Raw genomic sequence first — 21,047 nt, 5'->3', positions numbered from 1 at the left:
ATACTTCACTGATACTTAAGGTCTTTTTTTAAAAGATGTATAGTGCTCACTTTGGCAGCACATATACTAAAATTGGAACGATACAGAGATTAGTATGACATGGCCCCTGTACAAGAATGACATGCAAATTTGTGAAGCATTCCATATATTTTAAGTCATGGGAATGCAATGTACAGCACAGGGAATACAGTCAATAATACTGTAATAACTACATATAGTGACAGATGATTACTGGACTAGTATATCAACTTAATTTTAAAATAAATAATAAAAAAAGACATAGATTTCTTGGTAAAAACTTTTTCTCAAAGGCAAAATTTCCCCTAAATTTAAAATCTTCTGGAATAGAGAAGTGGGACAGTGGTTTGGGGGAAATGCCGGTTAGCTTAAAAACAAAAATGAAAACATAAAAAAAAAAAACCACCCAATGCATAATGACTACAGTAAAGAAAAAAAAGGCAACAGGTTTACCTTCTTTAAACCAGAGGAGAATATGACAGGACTAAAATTAATTTTAAGACTGTAATGTATGAATAATGTGGGAAGAAGTTGGAAATAAGGTAATAAGACACTGAAAAGCTTAATAAAGTAAAAGATAAGAAAGGGAAGCTTAGATATACTTAAATTAGCTGATAAAGTATGTCTCCTTTACAAACACAGCATTTTGTCTCTTCCTGTGAACCTTTATCTTTTTCACCTATGTCTTAGCATGACTACCTGGTATTGACCTTTAACCTCACTTACCTCACAGATTATTTTAGGATTGTTCTGTCAGCCCATATGGACCATAACTTCCTAAAGAGCAAGTACCATGGGCCTCTGAAGAAACACAGACTAAGAAATCAAACTCTAGGTCCCTTATTCACTGTACATCTCAGCATGTCATTTATTTTAACTCAAGACTTGATTTTCTCATCAATTTTATTTTTTTAAAATTTTTAAAAATATATCTTTATTGATTTCAGAGAGAGGAAAGGAGAGGGGGAGAGAGAGACAGAAACATCAATGATGAGAGAGTTATTGATTGAGCCCGCAACCAGGGCATGTGCCCTGACTGGGAATCGAACCCCAATCGCCTGGATCCCAGGTCGATGCTCAACCGCTGAGCCACGCCTGGCCGGGCTCTCATCAATTTTAAATGTGGTAATACGGGCACAGGAGGACTATAGATATGAAATGAGAAACATACCACAAACATACCTAGTACAGCATATGTAACAGAGTATACTCTATAAATGCTAGTGAGCACTCAAATTCTTATCTGACTGGCTATCCTTCTGTTACTATAAATATCCATGTACTTTCATGTTTTTCAAAACTTCAATCATGTGTCACCTATAAATGATCGGGAGCTTTTACACTAATAACTTACAAATAAAATAACTTGAAGGGCTTGCAAAATAAGCACATTTCCTCTTTAAGGTCTCATTCAACTCTTTTCTCAACTATAAGCCACAGAACCTGTGGTCTAAGGCCCTAAGTATTATTACAATACTAGCCCTCAGGCAAATGTGCATTAGTATTTTTATTGTGAATTTAAATAATCTGAGCAACACCTATATTAAACAATACAAAAACTCTCAATGAAGCCTACTGCTGCCAATTCTCTTGTCACTCATCTATCTATGTACTTATTTGGGGGATTTAGGACCTTGGGGATTTTAGGATATGCAGAATCTTACTAAACATTTAATCTCTAAAATGGCTCATCACTAAGGAAAAGCTCAGATATCTGTGATTTTCAAACTATAGAGATACGTGGTGAAGAGAAGGCTGTGCCTCAAAAGTTATTAAAGGGGAGGAAGGAGGGAAGGAACAGGTGACTGAGCTAAGGCTCTAGTCTATCAGAGACACATCTGGTCCTACACTTCCACCCCTGTCCCTGCAAACACAGGATGTCTCGTTTTAATACAGAGAATCTATATTACAGACTTAACTTTGAAAAAAAGAGTTCAATGGCTTTAAAAAGTCTGAAAACCCCCTGATCTTGACTAATGATTACCTACAAAATCCAAGTGATACCAATCAGGTCACCTTTGTATCAGCATAAAGTATAAAATTTGAACATGTTTAGCATTTTATATAGAATGCTTTTGAGCTTATTATTGCTGTTGTTAATACTGTCATTTCTTTCTTTTCGTCTCTATTTTTTTTCTCAACTATTGCACTATAACCGACCACAATAAGGAAGGAAGGATTAATATGGAAGGCAAAATAATATGCTGGCTTTAAAGTAAAGATGGAAAGACTACAATAATTATAAAAAGTCAAAAGAATTCCTACATACAAGTAGAACCGTGGTTAGGAGAAAAATCATGAGACTGGTACTCAAATCAATTTAGCTCTGTAAATGCTTATTTGTAATCATACCCAAACCTGAACGATTATTTTTGGTACTTAAGTGTTCCAAGATATTAGAGTGTGAATTTACACAATATTTTTTAGCAGCTGAAGGTATGCTCAAAAAACAAAGACAAGTCTTAAGAGATAACAGTTATACAATTAAATGCTCCAATTTCATTTGGAATTTAAGTCAGTGCTTATTAAAAACAAGGTTTTCATTTCTAATCATGTGGCTTCTTGGTTTATCTTAAAAATCAATGTCTTTCTTCAATGCAAATAAGACCAAATATAAGAAAAGAAACAAAACAAAAACCTTAAGCTTGTTACAGAATGAGGGAGATAAATCAACATGGATTGTTCCATGAAAACAGGTTATTACCTCTATAAGCCTCCAACTACAGAGATATTTAAAATTACCGGCATAAATGCATTATAGAAAATTATAACAGTATGAGAAAAGATATTACAACATCATGAAAAGAGAATGGAGTGAATATTAAAATTTATTCTTCACCTCTACCTTACGTTAGCCCTGACTGAGCAGAAAAAAAGAAAAGTCAGATGATATCATCTCTAATACAGTGGCTATAGTTAATAGATACACAGTTAATTTCTTTAAGTGAGAAAATACTTTAAATTAGGAAGTTAATTTAAAATTAAATAATATCCCTAAAAAAAATTCAATCTTCAAACTTATCAGAATGAATTTTTCTGATCAATTCACTTAGCTAAAGATTGGTTTCAAAAATACCTCTCATTGGCCATTTCAATAATTCATATAGTTTACTCAGGTATCAAATTCAAGGTCACTATACTTTGAACAAATGGCATGACAAGTCTTTTTGCCTGCACCTGGTAATAATAATATTCAATTTTTATCTATATTTCTAGGCAAAATTTATTAAACTAGATGTAAGACAGGAAAATGCTAGCGAAATCTTTGTTATTTTAATAACACATATCAAAACAGCAGTGAACAAGAAAGGAAAATCTGGAGCCTTATAAAAATAGTCAATGTAAAATAGATGTTCTAGTCAAGAATATCAAATGTACAAGATACTGTTTCTTCCAACCTTTTGCTATAAATACTAGGTTAGAATAATGCATTATAAGAACACTGAAATTCTGTTGTAAACATTTCCTTGCTGTTTTGTATCCAATTTAAATTTAGATAAAAACTATCATGAAATACATACACATTCTAAATCAAGGATGACTTTAAGCTGGCATGACCTGAAATTCACAGAGCCTGTCTCTGCCTAAGAGTCAAAACTTGAATAGCGAGTACTATTATCTGGAAATGTTTGCTTCAATCTTTAACACCTAAAAGAAGATCACTGCTATATTGCTGATTTCAATATTTAGTATAAAAAGTGTATGTATGCAACCTTTTGGGATCCTATCACTAAATAAGAGCATTTCCTTGTGCTATTTAAAGTAAATTCAATTAATGTATCAGTAATCTTGAGTGTGGCCTATTTCCTGCTGTATTGCCTTTATTATTTAATAATATGTAACATCCAAGATGGTAGAGAGCTAATAAGACAAAACTGGGTAGCCACCCAACTAAAATGTGTACTGTATTAGATATAACTTCAAGTGTGCTAGTTCTTTTTTTTTTTTTTTTTTTTTTTTAATTTTAGAGAAAGTAGAAGGGAAAAGGAGAAATATCGATGTGAGAAACATTAATTGATTGCCTCCTGTACATGACCTGACTGTAGATCAAACCCGCAACCATTCAGTGTACAGTGGCTCCAACCGAGACACATCAACTAGGGCCTAGTTGATATTTTTAAAAGCCTGGAAGATTTCTACTCCCTTCACAAATATACAGCATCCACAACCATATGAGTTCATAAGGGAAATATAATACCAAAACAATCTTACTCTCAATTTAAAAAAAACTACCTAACTTTCCATCCTCACAGTCTGACTTCGTAAGCTCCTATCACCTGGACCCATTTTAATTTGCATCCACATTTATTTAAAAGGAGCATGTGTAGCAAATCTTCAACACTGATGAAATGTAGTACTGTTTGCCATTTTCTTTTCATTTACGTAGCATAACTATTTCTTGATGTTTTCCCTTCTCTGACATTCCCTTTAAGGCTTTGTCAAATAGTATAAACTATAAAGTTAAAATAAAGGACTTTCTCCTCTATTCATAATAATCTTGTAAGTTGTTTTCAAATCATATAATCAAATAAAACGATCATACAGAGCAACCACTGTGGGGGAAAAGAAAATTTCAAGATAACTTATTCTAGAAATGTTGGCATTTTGAGAATACTTATAATAGTAACATTCAGGACAGTGATTTCGTAACTTTTTGTTCACTGTGACACTCATGATGGAGTAGCATGCTCCTATATAATATCCCTATAGGCATTTTCCTTGAACATGAGTCCCTAAAGATCCATATCAATTATTTCTTTGGGAAAGGCACTCTTAAGTGTAAAGGCTGTGTCACAGAATATACATGTTTAAAATTTTAAAGATATTGTCAAATTGCACTTTCAAAGGCATTATCAGCCTATACTTACACTAACACTATGTAAGATTACCTACCAATCTAAGCCCTGTCTACCAGATGTGTGTTTTTTTTTTTTTTTTGGGGGGGGGGGAGATATTCCATTGTTGTTTTCTCTATGGCAATACTACATTTATAATCAGAAAAGAGAAATTTGCTTTACTTTTGAAAAGAAACTGTTCTATCATTTACCTACTAGCACTGATTCTCAATGTTCAGTATACATCAAAATCACTTACAAAACTTTTCTTTAAAGTTCATGCTAAGTAGCCATTCCAAATTCAACCATTTCTGGAAAGAGACCAAAGAAATCCTTATTTTTAAAAACCTCCAAAAGTGATGCTGATGTATAATCAGGATTAGCAAGTCCATCTAACGTATATATTTTCTGCATATTCCATTTTAGAGAATCTCTAAAATTTGGAAGTTATTCTTTATATAATCTTCCATTAAGAATTAAAGACCTTGCCCGGCAGGGCGTGGCTCAGCGGTTGAGCATCGACGTAGGATCCAGGAGATCGAGGTTCGATTCCCGGTCAGGGCACATGCCCGGGTTGCGGGCTCCATCCCCAATGACTCTCCATCATTGGTGTTTCTATCTCTCTCTCCCTCTGCTGCCCTCTCTCTGAAATCAATAAAGAGATATAAAAAAATTTGGGGGGGAAAAAAAAAGAATTAAAGACCAGCCCTAGCCGGTTTGGCATGGTGGTTAGAGCAGCATCAGCCCTCAGACTGAAGGGTCCCAGATTCTATTCCGGCCAAGGGTACGTACCTAGGCTGCAGGCTTGATCCCCAACTGCGGCACGTGCAGGGGGCAGCCAATCACTGTGCCTCTCTCACATCAATGTTTCTCTCTCTCTCTGTCTGTCTCTCTCTGCCCCCCTTCTACTCTCTCCGAAAGGCAATGGAAAAACTGTCCTCGAGTGAGGATTCAAAAAAGAAAAAAAAAAAAGACGAAAATTGTGACATATACCAGAAAACTCATTAGGATATGAGAAGTCCAACTGGTTGTCATTCATGGTTACTCAGTTATTTTAGAAAATGAGAATCTTTAAAAAAATTAGTAAAATAATTACTACGTTCTGCATAAAAATACTACATAAAAATACATCTAATATTTTTAAAACTCTACTACATTATAAGATATTGAAACCAAATTGTCATGTAATGTCAACTTGTGCTGAATGCCCTTAAAATTCAGTCCAAAAGCAATATTTTCCAGATAAAACATCTGTGAAGTGCTGTCAGTCCAGGCATATCTTGGATTGGCAAATTTGATGACTACTATGAATCATCTTAAATCTAAATATTTCCAAAAAGAATACCATTTTTTCAAAAGACTAACTACAACTAGGGTCATTTATCTTGCTTACAAATCACACACTAAGATACACAGAGGGTTGCAGCATATTGGCCGACAGTGTCACTCTGAAATAAGAGACACTTTGGAATTAGAATTTTGACTCTGCTGACTTAGAATCTGTGGGTAAATTAATATAAATCCTTTGGGCTACTGTTTCCATACTTAGAGATATTGAACTTACAGAATTTAACTTATATCTCCACAGGTAATGTGTTAAAAATTTATTTTGTCTCCTTCACTAATGGTTCTCCCAGAGGAGATATGCCCAGACCCACAGAGGATATTTGGGAATATCTAGAGACATTTTTGGTTGCCAAAACTGCAGGCTACAAATAATGAATGTGTTAGTCAGAGATGCTGCTAAACATCCTATACTGCTCAAGACAATCCCACCCCCAACCCACCCCAAGAATGATCTGGCCCCAAATGTCAATAACTTTAAGGTTTAAAAACCTTGTTTTGATAAATACGTAAGAATCATTTGTCGTTGATGCAAAACTACCATGCTACAACTAAAGTGATGTTAAAATACATTTGTTCAACAAATATTTACTGACCACCTACTATAATTGAGCACTATATAAGTTCCACTTTAAAGTATATCGCCATTCATTTTTAAAATTTATTTTTAAAATTTATTGTTTAAATTCCTCACCTGAGCATATGTTTACAGATTTTAGAGAGAGGAGGGGGGAAAGAGGGAGAGAGAGAAAAAAACAATGACTGGTTGCCTCTTGTACATGCCCCAACCAGGGACCAAACCAGCAACCTAGGTATGTGCCCTGATTGGGAATCAAACCTGCAACCTTTTGGTGCACAGAACGACCCTCCAATCAACTGAGCCACACTGGCCAGGGCAGTATGTCTTCATTCTTAAAATGACCTGGCCTTTTTTTTTTCCTTCCTTCCTTCTAATCTTGTTTTCATCAATCAGCTTAGAACTTTCTTGCTCTAAAAACAACCACCCACCCACACTAAATGCACTTTTATAAAAGTAAACATTTAACAGCTATGTATCTGCTTGATAAATAAATGACTTACTAAATTATTATTTCAAGATTTCATGATTTATAAGAAACTGCAAGATTATCTAGACAGAGTATATCAGAATAACCAAGCAGGGAGCCTGGGTACTTTTACTTCGAAAAAGCTTCCAGCCCTCCACCTTTATAAAAACAGAGCCACAAAGCCACAGAGCCAGGTATTGGACCCATATTTGGTTTCCAGCTCACTTTTCCTTCCAGTAGACTAAGGACATGTATATTCAACCAGGATAGACCCACTTCCTTTGCTGTGAACCCTATCATATAGCGTATTTTAGGGTAAGACACTCTTACAGCTGAATATAGTTCCTGTAAGGGCATGTCCTTTCACGTACAGTGGTAGAAGTAAGTACAGTTTTCTCTTTTTAAATAAAAGAAAAATTTACAAAGTAATTCCAGGATTTTCACAGGAATTTTTAAATTTTATAATTTATAAAACTGATTATTAGTTTTAATAAGGGAGAGAAAAAACAAGTTTATTCCTCCACTGAGATAATGCATTTATTAGTGTTACAAAATAGACAATTTTGGATGCACACACAGAGCACTCTCCTTCAAGACAACATTGATATTATACATTGTATATAGCAACACTGTTATATACAATGTCTTAATAAACAAATGACATAGTAATACTTAGTAAGATTTATGGTTTGGCCCACCTAACACAGTAAGAAGTGAGAAAATACTACCAGCAGGAAGATAAGTAAAAGAGAAAACAGCAGAACCCACCAAACAGAACACCACAAAGATCATTTCTCAGGCTAAAACACTTTAGAAAATAATGCAGGCAGCAGAATACAAAGAATATTTCTTAAAAATGACTAGATGTCTAACAATCTTGAGAAGCTGAACAGATTTAAACAGAATAAAGTCAAAAACAAGGTAATTCATTCAGGGGAACAGGCATAAAAATGTAACTTTCAGTGATACTTAGACTATAGATCATTAAATTCATTTTACAAGTTTTCCTTTTTCTTACTGGGTGCTCAAACTAGACATTAAAGAAAAGATTTGTCCAGAGTATAACAAATATATATAAAACTTTAACAAAATTTTAAAAAATCAATCTAAAACCTAAAATTTAAGGCCAGTATTACCTCTATTTTCAAATATAATCATAACTTCCAATCAATCCTGGGTACCTAAGTGTTCACTAAGAAAACATTCAAGCTAAATACTATTAAAAGGGCAAAAAGGAAAAAGTAGAGATGGGTTGTGTATATAAAAACAAGAGATGAGTTCTGTTAAAAACAGAAAATGCTCTTATCGCTCTCCTAATCTAGCTAATTTATTAAGAACCAAGACAACCCATTTAATCAATTTACACATTTATGTGTAATTTTAAAATACCTTCTTCAAAAAAGGAGAATTTACATTTTAAAACCTATTAAATAACTCTATAAACACTATCACTAGTTCTAGAAATGGAAATAATGCCCTCCTGAAGCCAGGTCCAAGTTAGTTTTAGGTCTAATTCCCTAGTATTCTAAATTTCTACTTCCTCTAAAATATGCAAAAAAAATAAAATAAAAAAATCACACATAATGTGGCCCTTTAAAGTCTTAAAAAAAGAACAAAACAAAAGCATTAATGCTTCAAAATGTCTTCAATACCAGAACTTTAACTCAAATGAGGAAAAAATATAAGTTCTAAGATTACTTCCAAAAACTTAATTCATATGATACAAACTAATTCGATCTTCTAATTCAAATGATAAAGCCAATCGGATCTTCTTTCATAAAATGACCTTCATTAATCATTGTTAGAGGTAAATTAAGACAATCAAGGCATCATAGCTATATATTCTTTCATTACAATTATTACAATTCTGAAAGTGGATCTAAGTTTAAATGTCTAGATGCAACAACTGTCCCAGTTTCTTTGTATCTATAATTTAAAATATTCTTAATCCTAAGTAACTCAAAAAATCCTCAGATGTACCTGAATAAAAAATAAACTAATTCAATTCCAATGGTGCTAAGGAGTTAAAGAACTGATAATTATCCAGGAGGAAGGGGAAACAGAGATAGGGTATATTTTAAATTGTTCTACTCTGACTCAAGTTATATAGAAGTATTACAGGAGATAAATATTAAAGATTAAATTGAAGCAAAAATAAAATAATTTGGCATGTGTGTCTGCTTCACAAACATTATTATGTAGTATACTGCACGCAAGCACACATGCACAAATACACTTAAATGTGCTTCTCCAGCCTTATTAAACATGATGTAATTCAATGATATTTATATTCAGTCACAAATATCCCACCTCAGTAAGGAATATAATAAAGCAGAGAACTGCTATATTCTAGAACTCCCCAAAAGAGAGGTAGGGAGGAGGAATGGCTATGGTATAAATACTCATTATGAATTCCAAATGAGCTGTAAAATACATAATTTATCTCAGCATCTTGGGGTAAGGTAGAGAGAGAACAGCAATTGTGCAGAACTTAGAGAAAGTAGAGGTCTTTGTGTTTAGAGAGGGAAGGGTCCTGCAAGAACTGCAAACAGGTGGATCAAGACAGGTTCTAAAACTTGGAAAACACTGATAACACTGGGCATCTCTTGCCTCATAAAATAATCTGGACTTTTATTTTTTATTTATCTTTATTGTTCAAAGTATTACAGATGTCTCCCTTTTTTCCCCACTGACCCCCTCCATCCCGCCCCCACCCCCAAGTCTTCACCACATTAGTGTTTAGCTAGCAGATAAATCCACACAGACCATGTTTCTAACTCCTGAGACATTCTAAAAAATTTTTTAAACAGGATGAGTGACTCCTCTCTCTCAAACTCCCTTCCCTGTCCCTCCTATAAAATTTGTATCTTTCTCCTCACACCCACAACCCATTCATGATTCTTTCCTTCAGCTGATATCCTCTATTTTCACTGTGAAGAGAAAGGTTATTAGGTTTGGAAGTTCATCCATTAGAAGAAAGGCTGTTCCTTGTCATTTCTGCCTACAACTAACCCTGCCCATTAGGTCTGGATCTCACCATTCATACTGCCTGGAGGAAAGGTGTTGCGTTTTGGTTCTACTTTCTCTTCTCTCTTTCCTTTCCTTGTCCTATCACAGCTCTGCTATGACCCCTTCCTTAGCACATAATATGTCAAGCCTGTTAAGGCTCTCGATACTGTCTCCTTTCCTTCACAGTCAAGAGTCTGACAAGAGCTGTCAATATTTGCTCTATTTCCCCACTTTCCTATGCTTCCTTAACCAACTCTCTTCTGGCATCTTGCTCCCATTAATCTACTAAAACTCAGCCTAAGTGACAAATTCTTAGTCACTTTTTACTGTCATTATCTTATGTGACTTCTGTGACATTTAATTCTACTAATTCTTCTTCACTTTCTCCAGCACACCCATCTTGCCTGGTCACATTTCCTAGAGTTAAACAAACTATAAGGATGAGTTCATTTACAAAAGCAGTTTTTAAACTTTTGGATCTCAGCACTCCTCTACAAACTCTTAAAAACCTGTTGAGAACCCCAAAGAGCTTTTATTTATGTGGTTTATAACTATCAATATTTACCATATTAGAATTTAAAACTAAAAAGCTTTTAAACACCAGAATACACAAGTACACGATCCATAAATTGTCAGTGATGATATCATCACATGTTACACAGCCTCTAGAAACTTTCACTGTAAACTCAGGAGAAAATGAAAGTTTTAAAAAGCTAAATGTCTTAGCGTTATTTTTTAAAAGGCAAATACTGTCTTAGTACTGTTATAAAAAGTGACCTTGTAGACCCCCTGAAAGTGTCTCAGGGACCCCCAGGAATCCTCAGACCACCCAGTCGTTTTGCACCTATGTAGAAACTCCGAAGTCTTCCTCCTAGCCTGACATCTTTCTTTCCTGAGTTATCACCTAAAGTTATGTACCTTTAAATAATCCTCGGCTCTTCCCTTTCCTTCTTTACACTCACTCAGTCATCAAACCCTACAGATTCTACTTTTAAAACCTAGCTGGAATTTGACAGCTTGTTAGAGAAATGAAAACCCCCACCCCAGACCTATAGACATAAAAACTCTTGGTAATTAATACCATCCTACCTACTAGGTGATTGATAATTAATTCACTCACACATTAAACTGTGAGAAACATAGGCCTGGGAGGTGATAGCACCAATAACCAAAGTTAGAGAATGAAGGAGAATGCATATCCAAAATGCAAACTTGAGAACACTAAATTAGAACCCCTTCCACTGGAAGCTTTTCCTCCTAATATTACACCTTGGAGGTTTGAAGTTTTGTAAAGGAATGGTATTCCTGAAGTAAATGATCTTCCAACTAAGGTTCTGCTTCCCTCCAATCTTGTCCCCATTGCCATCTGGGAAGCTGTTCTCCATCTCTACTTTGCCTCCCCCACTTCAATGACGCTGACTCTCCATCACCCAGATAAAAGCCCAAATTCCTTACTATGAAATAAAAGGGCATTCAAACCCTGACCCCTGCCTGTCTTTCACCCTTCTTACATATCCTCCCTATACCAGAAGTTTGCAAAACAGCTGAGCCACCTCAGCAGCGTGGTATTTTCTCCAGGCTCCTCAGGGGATCTAAAGTCCAGCTAGGGTCGAGAATCACCGCCCTATGTCTTGAACAAAATTACTTGCCAAGCTTCCATGCAAAAGCAAAAGCATATCCTAGTCTCTCTGTCAGTCTTCTCATACTTTGCCCTTGACCTCTGGAATAAATTCACAGCCTTTCTTAATAACTATCACTTCTTCTCTGAAGGAAGACCTCTCTTCTTACCGATCCTTCTCTCCCTCCTCTCCCTTGCAGGCAGGTGGAATTACAGGTTTCCTGCTCTTTGATCCCATAGCACCTTGTGCTTACATCTATTACAACAGCCCACACAGTTTATACAGTAGTCTGTCCTACCTGACACTGACCTCTTGTGAAGGCACAGATAATACCCTATTCATCTTGGCACAGAGGTCAGGAGGTAATAGGTAAGTAATGATTGCTCAATGAAAATACAGTAAATTTTTGGAGCCTGTTGAATAAACCTAAACTGATGTAAAATAAAGCAAAGCAAGATCAACACCTTCCTACCTACCAGGCGATTGCACTAACAAAAGGAAAAACTGTTTCTGGTGTAAAATTCTATATTTAGAAATAAAAGGCAAATTCATATATGAAGTAATTCATATATTAACTGAAATGAGAAATTTCAATTGAAGTAGATTCAATGAACCTAACAGTAAATATCAGAAGCTTTTCAGCTTTAACAGTAAAAGGACAGAAGAAAACAGGAGGGTTCTGGGTATCTGAAGAGTCCTGGGCAGGACAGAGAGTAGGGGAAGCTAAAATCTTCATAAATACTAACAGGGACTCAACAGATAATGTCTAATTGATGAAAGAAAATAGCAAGATATGCACATTATTTACATTATAAAACATGAAAATGAATACCAGGAAGAAAAGCTAAAAATCAAAAAGAGGGATGTGAAAAGGGTGGGTGGTAGAAAACAGTTTTTAAAAATAAATAAATCTTTTAGTACTACTTGTTCATAAAAACAAAAACTATTATTTTTAAAAAAGTAATGATCAGGGAATGGATTACCAAAAGAATGAAATGACATCATAAGACAATGGAATACTACATAAACTCTATTAATAGGTGTACTGCAGGGGGGAGGTATGTCTGCAATTCATTGTTTACTCCCAACAAATTAACTTAATGGCCTATGAATATCTGCACCTTGATTTGTATGAAATTTTACCCCAAGGGAATTCATTAATTAAGGTATGTAGTATAATAAAACCTGGGAATCACTTTCCAGATATGTATCTTCTTAGAATGTCAAGACAAAAAAAATTTGTTTTGCTTTTTCAAATCTTAAGGAAAATGTGTAATCTGTAGTTATTTCCAAAATACTGTGCCACCTGACTTAACTATTAAGTTCTAAAACTTCCAGATATAGAACACAGAACAGCAAAAGTCAAAAGATTTTAAGATTTTCTATTGCTGCCCCTAATGTCAAAATTTCTATACAAATAAAGCTAAGTATATCCAATGGTGAATCAAATTCTGTTTCACTGCAAATACCACTATGGTCTTAAAAAAACAAAACACAAAACAAAACAAAAACCCAACATTTTAAATTAAAAATATAGACAAAAGTGACCCTTGGAATTCTTAAAGAGACGTGGTATTTTCTTATAGACTGATTCTTTAGAAGGAATCAAACACTACATCTATTAAGAACATGGAAATATATGTTATAGGTGACCTAACTTTTTACTATGTTTTGCTATTTAAAAAAATCAAAAACACCAGATTTGGTGAATAGAAAGGGAAATATCTAAAATTATTTTATTGCTCTTTATAACTTAAAAGCCTATAAAAGAGGAGGCATGTGAAATTACTAAGACCCAAATCTGGAAATGTCAAGAAACATTTCAAAGTCTAGGAAATATAAAGTGAAAACATTCTTGATATAGTTTTTGAAAAACTGTACTTTGTCTCGCTCTAAACCTACAATTTTTAAAGACTCATTATAAGTGTGTTAATTAAAGAGGAAAAAAAAACACTAAACTGTGACAATCTGGTGCTACATAGGGGCTACTAACGCTTACCTCAAGGGAACCTACTGCAGATAAAGTCCCGTCACTTGCACAGTCCTTTCAGCTGCCTGCCAGTTGTCTCTGTGGAAGGGAAAGCCTGATGAGTGAGAGCCCTATGCCACACTCCTTTGGAGTGTCAGGGTGCCTGCACAGAACTGCACAAAACTGTCTACCTAGAGATCCCTAGATGCTTTCTATAACAGAGGACTTAAAAAGATGCCACCTTTGATATTCCCTTTCCACGGAATGGCTAAGAGTTACTGAGTGTTAACAACCTTTTGGTATTATCAAAGTGATATACCAAATAGGAAAAAAGACTAAAATGGTTCAAGTAGAAATAAATTAACACTGACAGGGAAAACAACACACACAGACACATACACACACATACACTGAAAAGTAAGTGACAGAACTCTATAATCTGAGAAGAGACAATATTACAGGCTATGTCCACAAAAAGTGAAGTTGCAGATCAACCAGTAAATGCTACAACTCAAAAAATTCCGGTCTACACATTTAAAAAGCATGCCATCAAGTATATCATGCTCAGAGTGAACTATACCATGGATACAAATGACTACTTACAAAATCCAATGTATTTTCTCAGTGGGGTCAATAAGTGGGTGGGAGGGGAGGAGAGTTTTCAGATATTTTTAAGTAAGAAAAGTGAAAACCAACAGTATGAGATTCCATAAGAAATTTCAAAATGAGAGAAAAAATCCTTATATCTTGTATTTCAGAAAGTAAACAAACCCTTACTTCAAAGCCAAAATAAGAGGAAATATAACGAGAAATAAAGGAAAACCGTGAAACAATATATTTCAAAAACCACCTTCATCTCCTACAATTATGAATGGCTAGTAAGTGTATTCCATTAAGAACACCTATACCACAGGTTCAGCTCCATAACCAAAGAAACTATATTTTCTTTCTAATGCCAAATATAGTCTTCAGTCTGAATGCTGTGTTTCATAAGGCAGAATAAAATGCTCCTATAAAAACTTAAAAAGCATTAACATTTAGCATAAGAACTGATGAAAAAAATAATCTATTCAATTTTTTTAAAAGGTGATTCCAGCTTTTACTTTAATAGCACCATATTTAAGATGAAGTTACTTACCTCTGATTCTTTGTCACTTAAAGATCCCAAGCTTCCAAAACTGTGATTAGAGCTTTCATTATTTGTTGAGGCCTGTTAAAAGATTTTTAAAAAGGTAAAATTTAGGAGTAATTTTAAACAAAATATATTACATAAATAATCTATCTTCAAAAATTAAAGTATGATTCCTTTAAAGGAAGGAAGACAAATGAAGTAAATATAAGAATTACCAACCTCTTAACACTATAAACATTTTAGAAAGTTTTATCAAGTCAATAAAGTTCTTCTGTATTTTAGGAACAAGCTTACTAGTGGAGTTTTTAGAATACCAAATTCCGGAGCAAAGGAAGTGGGCTATCGTTAGGAAATCAAGAACCCTAAAACTACTATTCAACATATAAAATCTAATGCTTCCTTTAACTAAAAGTATTGTTTGTGTTCCTTAATTCTCTTCACAACCTTATCAAATTCCATGACATCCCATCCACACCCATTTGCCTCTCTTCATATTAACAAACTGGACAATCTTTGGTTTGTCTTGGCTTAGGGTTTTAAGAAAATTTATCATCCTGACCATTTTAATTGCTTCACTCAAGAATTCCTACATTTCCTTTACAATATTTTTAAATTGTGACAAATAGAAATGAGTTATTATTTTGCAGGATGATGTTTGCTATGTTTCCAATATGTTCCTATGATGCTTACTATTTTGTGGACTTGTTTGAACCAACAGTACATCAGATTAATGTCTTCCAGGAATGTTTAGAATAAGTGATGACAAGCTATGGCATATATGTCAAAGACAATGCACGAATAAACTTTATGTGCAGGCAGACCAGCTGATATCCCTACTGCCCTTCAATTTGTAAGTGTAGCTGTTAATCCTATTAAAAGGTTACAAAAGTTGGGCTATAATTACCTTTAGGCTAATTTCCAAACTGATGACTCCAAGCTATTGCCCATATGTCCAGTACTACGTGGGACACTGTAAAGGCTGTTTTCAATACAAACAGCATTCAAACTAATTAAGATTCAAGCACTATTTAGAGGAAGTTATAATCTAATTAGAGTAAAATGATCAAACTTGAAACAAAGAACACCATAAATAGCAATTAAGAAGTGATAAACTATAAAGATTCAGGGACAATGGAGGCAGTGGCAGCGTTTTTCATCATCTCTAAATCTCCACATAAAAATATAAACCCCAAACCCACACAAAACATTTACAACAAAACTGGGTGACTAGGAATCTCCCCAAAATAGCAGATGGGAACAGATCACCAACAGCTGCAGAGCCTGCATGGTACGAGAGGAAGCAGAAGGAAATAGGGTGTCTGAAAGATTTGATGACAGAGACTCCCAAAAAGGCAAATGCAACTGACCAATAAGTCAACTTGAGGACAGAAGCTATACCTGAAGGAAGGGTCTCTGCCCTTTCCAATAGTGACTAAGTGCACGGTGTCCATAGTGAAGGCTGAAGAAGTTAGAGCAATCTCGCTAGGCCCTATGAGCTCTTGAAACGAATCCTTCACTAAGGGTGTCACAATAAGGATAAACTACTGGGTACAGAAACAAAATTGAGCACAACAGGTACAATGAAGATAAAGAAACAAGAATATCAAAATAAAAGTGGAGAAGGGAGCAAAGCCTGGAAATCTCAGAAAGCAAATGCCATACTTTTGAAGAGTGCCCAAAAACAACAGCAGAGGGAGCTCTCTGAGAAAGGCCATTCTAAACAGGAAAAAACACACCAAAAAACAACAAAAGGTAAGTAACAGAAACTGATGCAGGTCATCCAAGTCATCCCACGAAGTTATTATAAGAAAAAAGCGAGTAAGATACAGAATAATACCCTGATAGTAAAAGCCTACCAGACACACATACACATTTCACAAAATAGGTGAAACTGTAACCTAGTATTTCAAAATGAGCTAAAAGACATTACTAAAATGACTCAAGACATGAAAGAACATAAATCAGATTTCAAAAAAACTCAGAAATAAGGTAACAGAGCTCAGGAAAGCATCAAAAATTTGGGGGGGAAAATAGGTTTAATAATGAAGATTAAGCCTGAATGAAACCAAGAGAAAATACATACAACAGATGATGTTTTAAGAGAAACAGAAGGCAAAAAGGAAGAACACTTTTGAAATCAAAAGAAATGAAAAGATAAAAAGAATAAGAAAGCAACAATTATTGAAGCAACAGAGATCCAACATTCAGATAACAGGAGTCTTTAAAGAGCACTACCAGAAGAAAACAAATAGCAGAAACTATAGTTCAAGAAATCCTCCTTGAAATTTTTTTAAAAACTGAAACTACTGCCTGAAAGAACACAATATGCACCTAAGAATATTAAATTTTTCAAAGGCAACACTTTATGCCAAAAGAGAATGAAGTAACATATCAAGATAATCAAGACAATATGAATAAAGTGTTTTATATCCAGTAAAATTTATTTTTAACATATAAAAGGCATAGATAAACTTATCAAAATTCCAGAAATCGGGAAATACTGCTCCCATGAGCCTTCCAAAAGATTCCAGAGAACAAGCTTCAGATAACCAAAATGAAATTTCATCCTAAGAACTGATGCAATCAATAATATTACTTACTGATAAAGGTTAAATAAGAAATACAAGGAAGAAACTATGAAATTTAATGGCTAAATGCATACATACAAAGTTAATAACACAATATTTTAAAAATTGGGGGATGGAATTTTATGGAAAGCACGAGTGAAATATTCTTTAACTGTTTTCAGTAATCACTTTGGTCATTGTAATAGCACAAATATAGTTGTTTTGAGACTGCTGTGTATGTAGGGAAAAAAGTAAACAATTACATGATATTCTAATTCTATCATTTTTTTATGTCCTTGAGAACAATTCTTGATACAGAAGAAAAAATATGCAGATATAAATAAAACCCTTGTCTTTCTGATTTGAATTGGAAGTATCAATATAAATTCATGACATATTTTTACCTTTTAAAACAAATAATTCAAAAATACAGATTCTGCCACAAACAGTAACAGAATATCTCTTATGAGACCAATGTTCCTGCAGACAACTATAAATTCTGGAAAAATATATAAAAGACAACTACCTGAAAGCACTTGAACAACCAAAAGCAAGCAGAGTCTGGATAAGAGGCAACATACGGAAGAAGGGAACAGAACTAGGTGGGTTTCCTGTTTTTACAGCTTTAGCCAGAGGGAAGGCCACTAGTGTGAGCTGCACAGAGCAGCTGAAACTTGGATCATCACGTGCAGTCTTAATGCCTTGAAAAACCAGATTGGAACTACCACAGCAGCTGGAAAGACAGGCATATGCTAGGAAAAAAAAGCAAAGACAGAGTTGCAAATTCTGCAAATTACCTCTATCCATGTCTCTGGCTGGTCACTGATCTATGCAAGTGTGGAACAGACTCTAAGCAGTCCAGGTAAGGCTACAACTAAACAGAGACGTTAGCTGCCATCCCCTGTAGGGAGACATGCTTTAGATTTCAGCCCAGCGAAGTTGATTCTTTCCTAATACAAATAACCACCAAAAAGTCAACACTCAACAGAAGAATACTATACCAAATCCCAAAGTCATATAGTGTATCATTTACAGTGTGCAGGATATAAATAAAATTTCTAAACTTATGAAGAAACAAGAAAATATGACCCATACGCAAGAGAAAAGACAACCAGCAGAGACAACCACAAGGTAACTCGGGTATCAGAATTAGCAAAGATCTAAAAGCAGCTGCTGTAAGTATGCTCAGATGACAAAGGAAAACATACTTGTAAGAGTTGAACAAATTAGAAATTTCAGCAGAAGAAATTAAAATATAAAAAAAGAACCAAGTGCAAATTCCAAAACTAAAAAGTTTAGTCTAAAATAAAAAAATTCACTGGATGGGCTTGACATCAGAATGGAAAAAGGTACTGAAGATCAGAAGATATTATTCAAACTAGAGAGAAAAATTATTGAAAAATAGTAGTTGGACACTATACATGGATTTGGAGTCACAGGAGGAGAGAAAAAGGAGCAGAGAAAGTAATTGAATAGCTAGAAAGTCCCAAAATTTGGTGGAAGGTGTAAATTTACAAATTCAAGCAGCTTACGTATTACTCCAAGCAGAGTAAGTACAAAGAAAACCGTACACATTAATCCTCTCAAAGAACCAACTTTGTTTCATTAAATTTTCTATTATATTTGTTTTCTATTGTGTTTAATTCTGCTCTAGTTTTTATTATCTCCTTCCTTCTACTGACTCTGGTGTTCATTTGTTCTTCTTTTTCTAGTTTTTAAAGGTGAAACATCAGGTTTTTTTATTTGAGATTTTTCTTGTTTTCTTGAGATAGACCTGTAATGATATAAACTTCTGTCTTATTACTACTTTTGCTGCATCCCAGAAGTTCTGATATGTCATACTGTCATTCTCATTTGCCTCTATGTATCTCCTGATGTTTTCTTAGTTCTTCTTTGACCCAGTCATTGTTTAATATCCTGTGTGTTTTCTTTTTGCAGATGATTTCCAATTTCAAAGCGTTGTGGCTAGAAAATATGCTTAGGACGATTTCACTCTTAAATTTGTTGAGGCTAGCTTTGTGTCCCAACATATGGTCTATCCTTGAGAAGGTTCCATGTGCACCAGAGAAGAATATATAATCTGATGTTGTGAGATGAAAGGCTCTCTAAGTGTCAATTATATCTATTTGGTCTAATGTATCATTTAATGCCTTATTGATTTTCTGTTTGGAAGATTTATCCATAGCTGTCAATGGGGTATCTAGGTTCCCTACTAGAATTGCTTTTGTCAGTTTCTCCCTTTCCTCTTTAGTTCTGTTAGTAGTAGCTTTATATACTTTAATGCTGATAAGTGTTCCATCTTCTTGATGTATTATCCCTTTTATTATAATAAAATGTCCATCTCTGTCTCATTACCTTTTTTATCTTTAAATCTATTTTGTCTGATATAATAAGTATACTACACCCACTTTTGTCCAGATACCATTTGATTGGAGTATCATTTTCCACCCTTTCATTGAGTCTATATTGGAGTATCATTTTCCACCCTTTCATTGAGTCTATATATGTATGTCCTTGCAGCTGAGATGTGTCTCTTGAAGGCACCTTATGGTTGGGTTTTGTTCTTTTGATCCAATCACTCCTCTGTGTCTTTTTATTGGTGAGTTCAGTCCATTTACATGTAAAGTAACTAGTGACATATGAGGATTTCCTACGGCCATTTTACCTTTTGTTTTCTGGTAGCTCTGTGTTGCCACTGTTTCTTTTCCCTTGTGTTTCCATCTGTTATTTTAGTTTGGTAGTATTCTATGATTTTTTTCCTGTTTCCTCTTTTTTTTGTTGTGTGTCTCAGTTCTAGATTTTTTGTGGGATTACCATTAGGGTTTATATAAAAGAAAGTTCCATACCTAGGTAACATCATAGCCAAACTATTGAAAACCAAAGATAAAGAAAAATAATCTTAAGATAAAGAAAAAAATGAAATATCACCTTGTACCTCTCAAAATGGTTATTATAAAAAAGACAAGAAATAACATGTACTGATAAGGATTAGAGAAAAGAAAACCTTTGTGCATTGTTTTTGGAGGGATTATAAATTAGGACAGCCACTATGAAAAACAGTATGCAAGGTCTCAAAAATTTGACTACCAATGTACCTATTCTCTGGAAATTACTAGGGAATCTGCTCTGCCAAAACAAAAGAATAAACTGAGAAAGAGGAAGATATGGGGGAAAGGAAAGAGCTCAAACACAGGGCAGATACAATAGGAATTCCCATGCTGATCAAGAAAAAAGATTACAGGATGGAAGGAACTCCAGGCAGGCATTCAGGAGAAACAGAGAGCAACTAGCCTGGATAAGAGCAAAACAATGAAAGTGTCAGGGGGGAGGGAATATCTAAAGAAAAATAAGAATAATTTGTATCTGAAAATAATGAGAGATTCACACGTCTGCTGGAGACTTTGTGAATGCTTATATTGAATACTAAAAAAACGAAAGAAATAAATCAACTATAACTCTAGGGAAAACAACCAGTTGTATAAAAGAAGAAATGTAATTATGGAATCTC

General features: G+C 34.5%; 1 protein-coding gene and 1 non-coding gene across 2 annotated transcripts in view; one reads left to right on the top strand and one right to left on the bottom strand.

The window, feature by feature from the left end:
• TLK1 (tousled like kinase 1) overlaps positions 1-21,047 on the bottom strand; it is a 118,419-nt gene that overhangs the window by 52,379 nt on the left and 44,993 nt on the right. The window contains exon 3 of the mRNA XM_016203243.2: positions 14,979-15,050. Coding sequence (XP_016058729.1) covers positions 14,979-15,050 — 72 coding nt within the window. The remainder of the gene's footprint in view (positions 1-14,978; positions 15,051-21,047) is intronic.
• Positions 43-151, top strand: LOC148092610 (U6 spliceosomal RNA). Its single transcript, XR_015714963.1, has one exon. It is a non-coding gene; the product is annotated as a U6 spliceosomal RNA (small nuclear RNA).

This window comes from Miniopterus natalensis, chromosome 8, assembly GCF_054644295.1.
Source record: "Miniopterus natalensis isolate mMinNat1 chromosome 8, mMinNat1.hap1, whole genome shotgun sequence".
Lineage (NCBI taxonomy): Eukaryota > Metazoa > Chordata > Mammalia > Chiroptera > Miniopteridae > Miniopterus > Miniopterus natalensis.
Note: the sequence above shows the minus strand (reverse complement) of the source record. Positions and strands in the feature narration are given on the sequence as shown.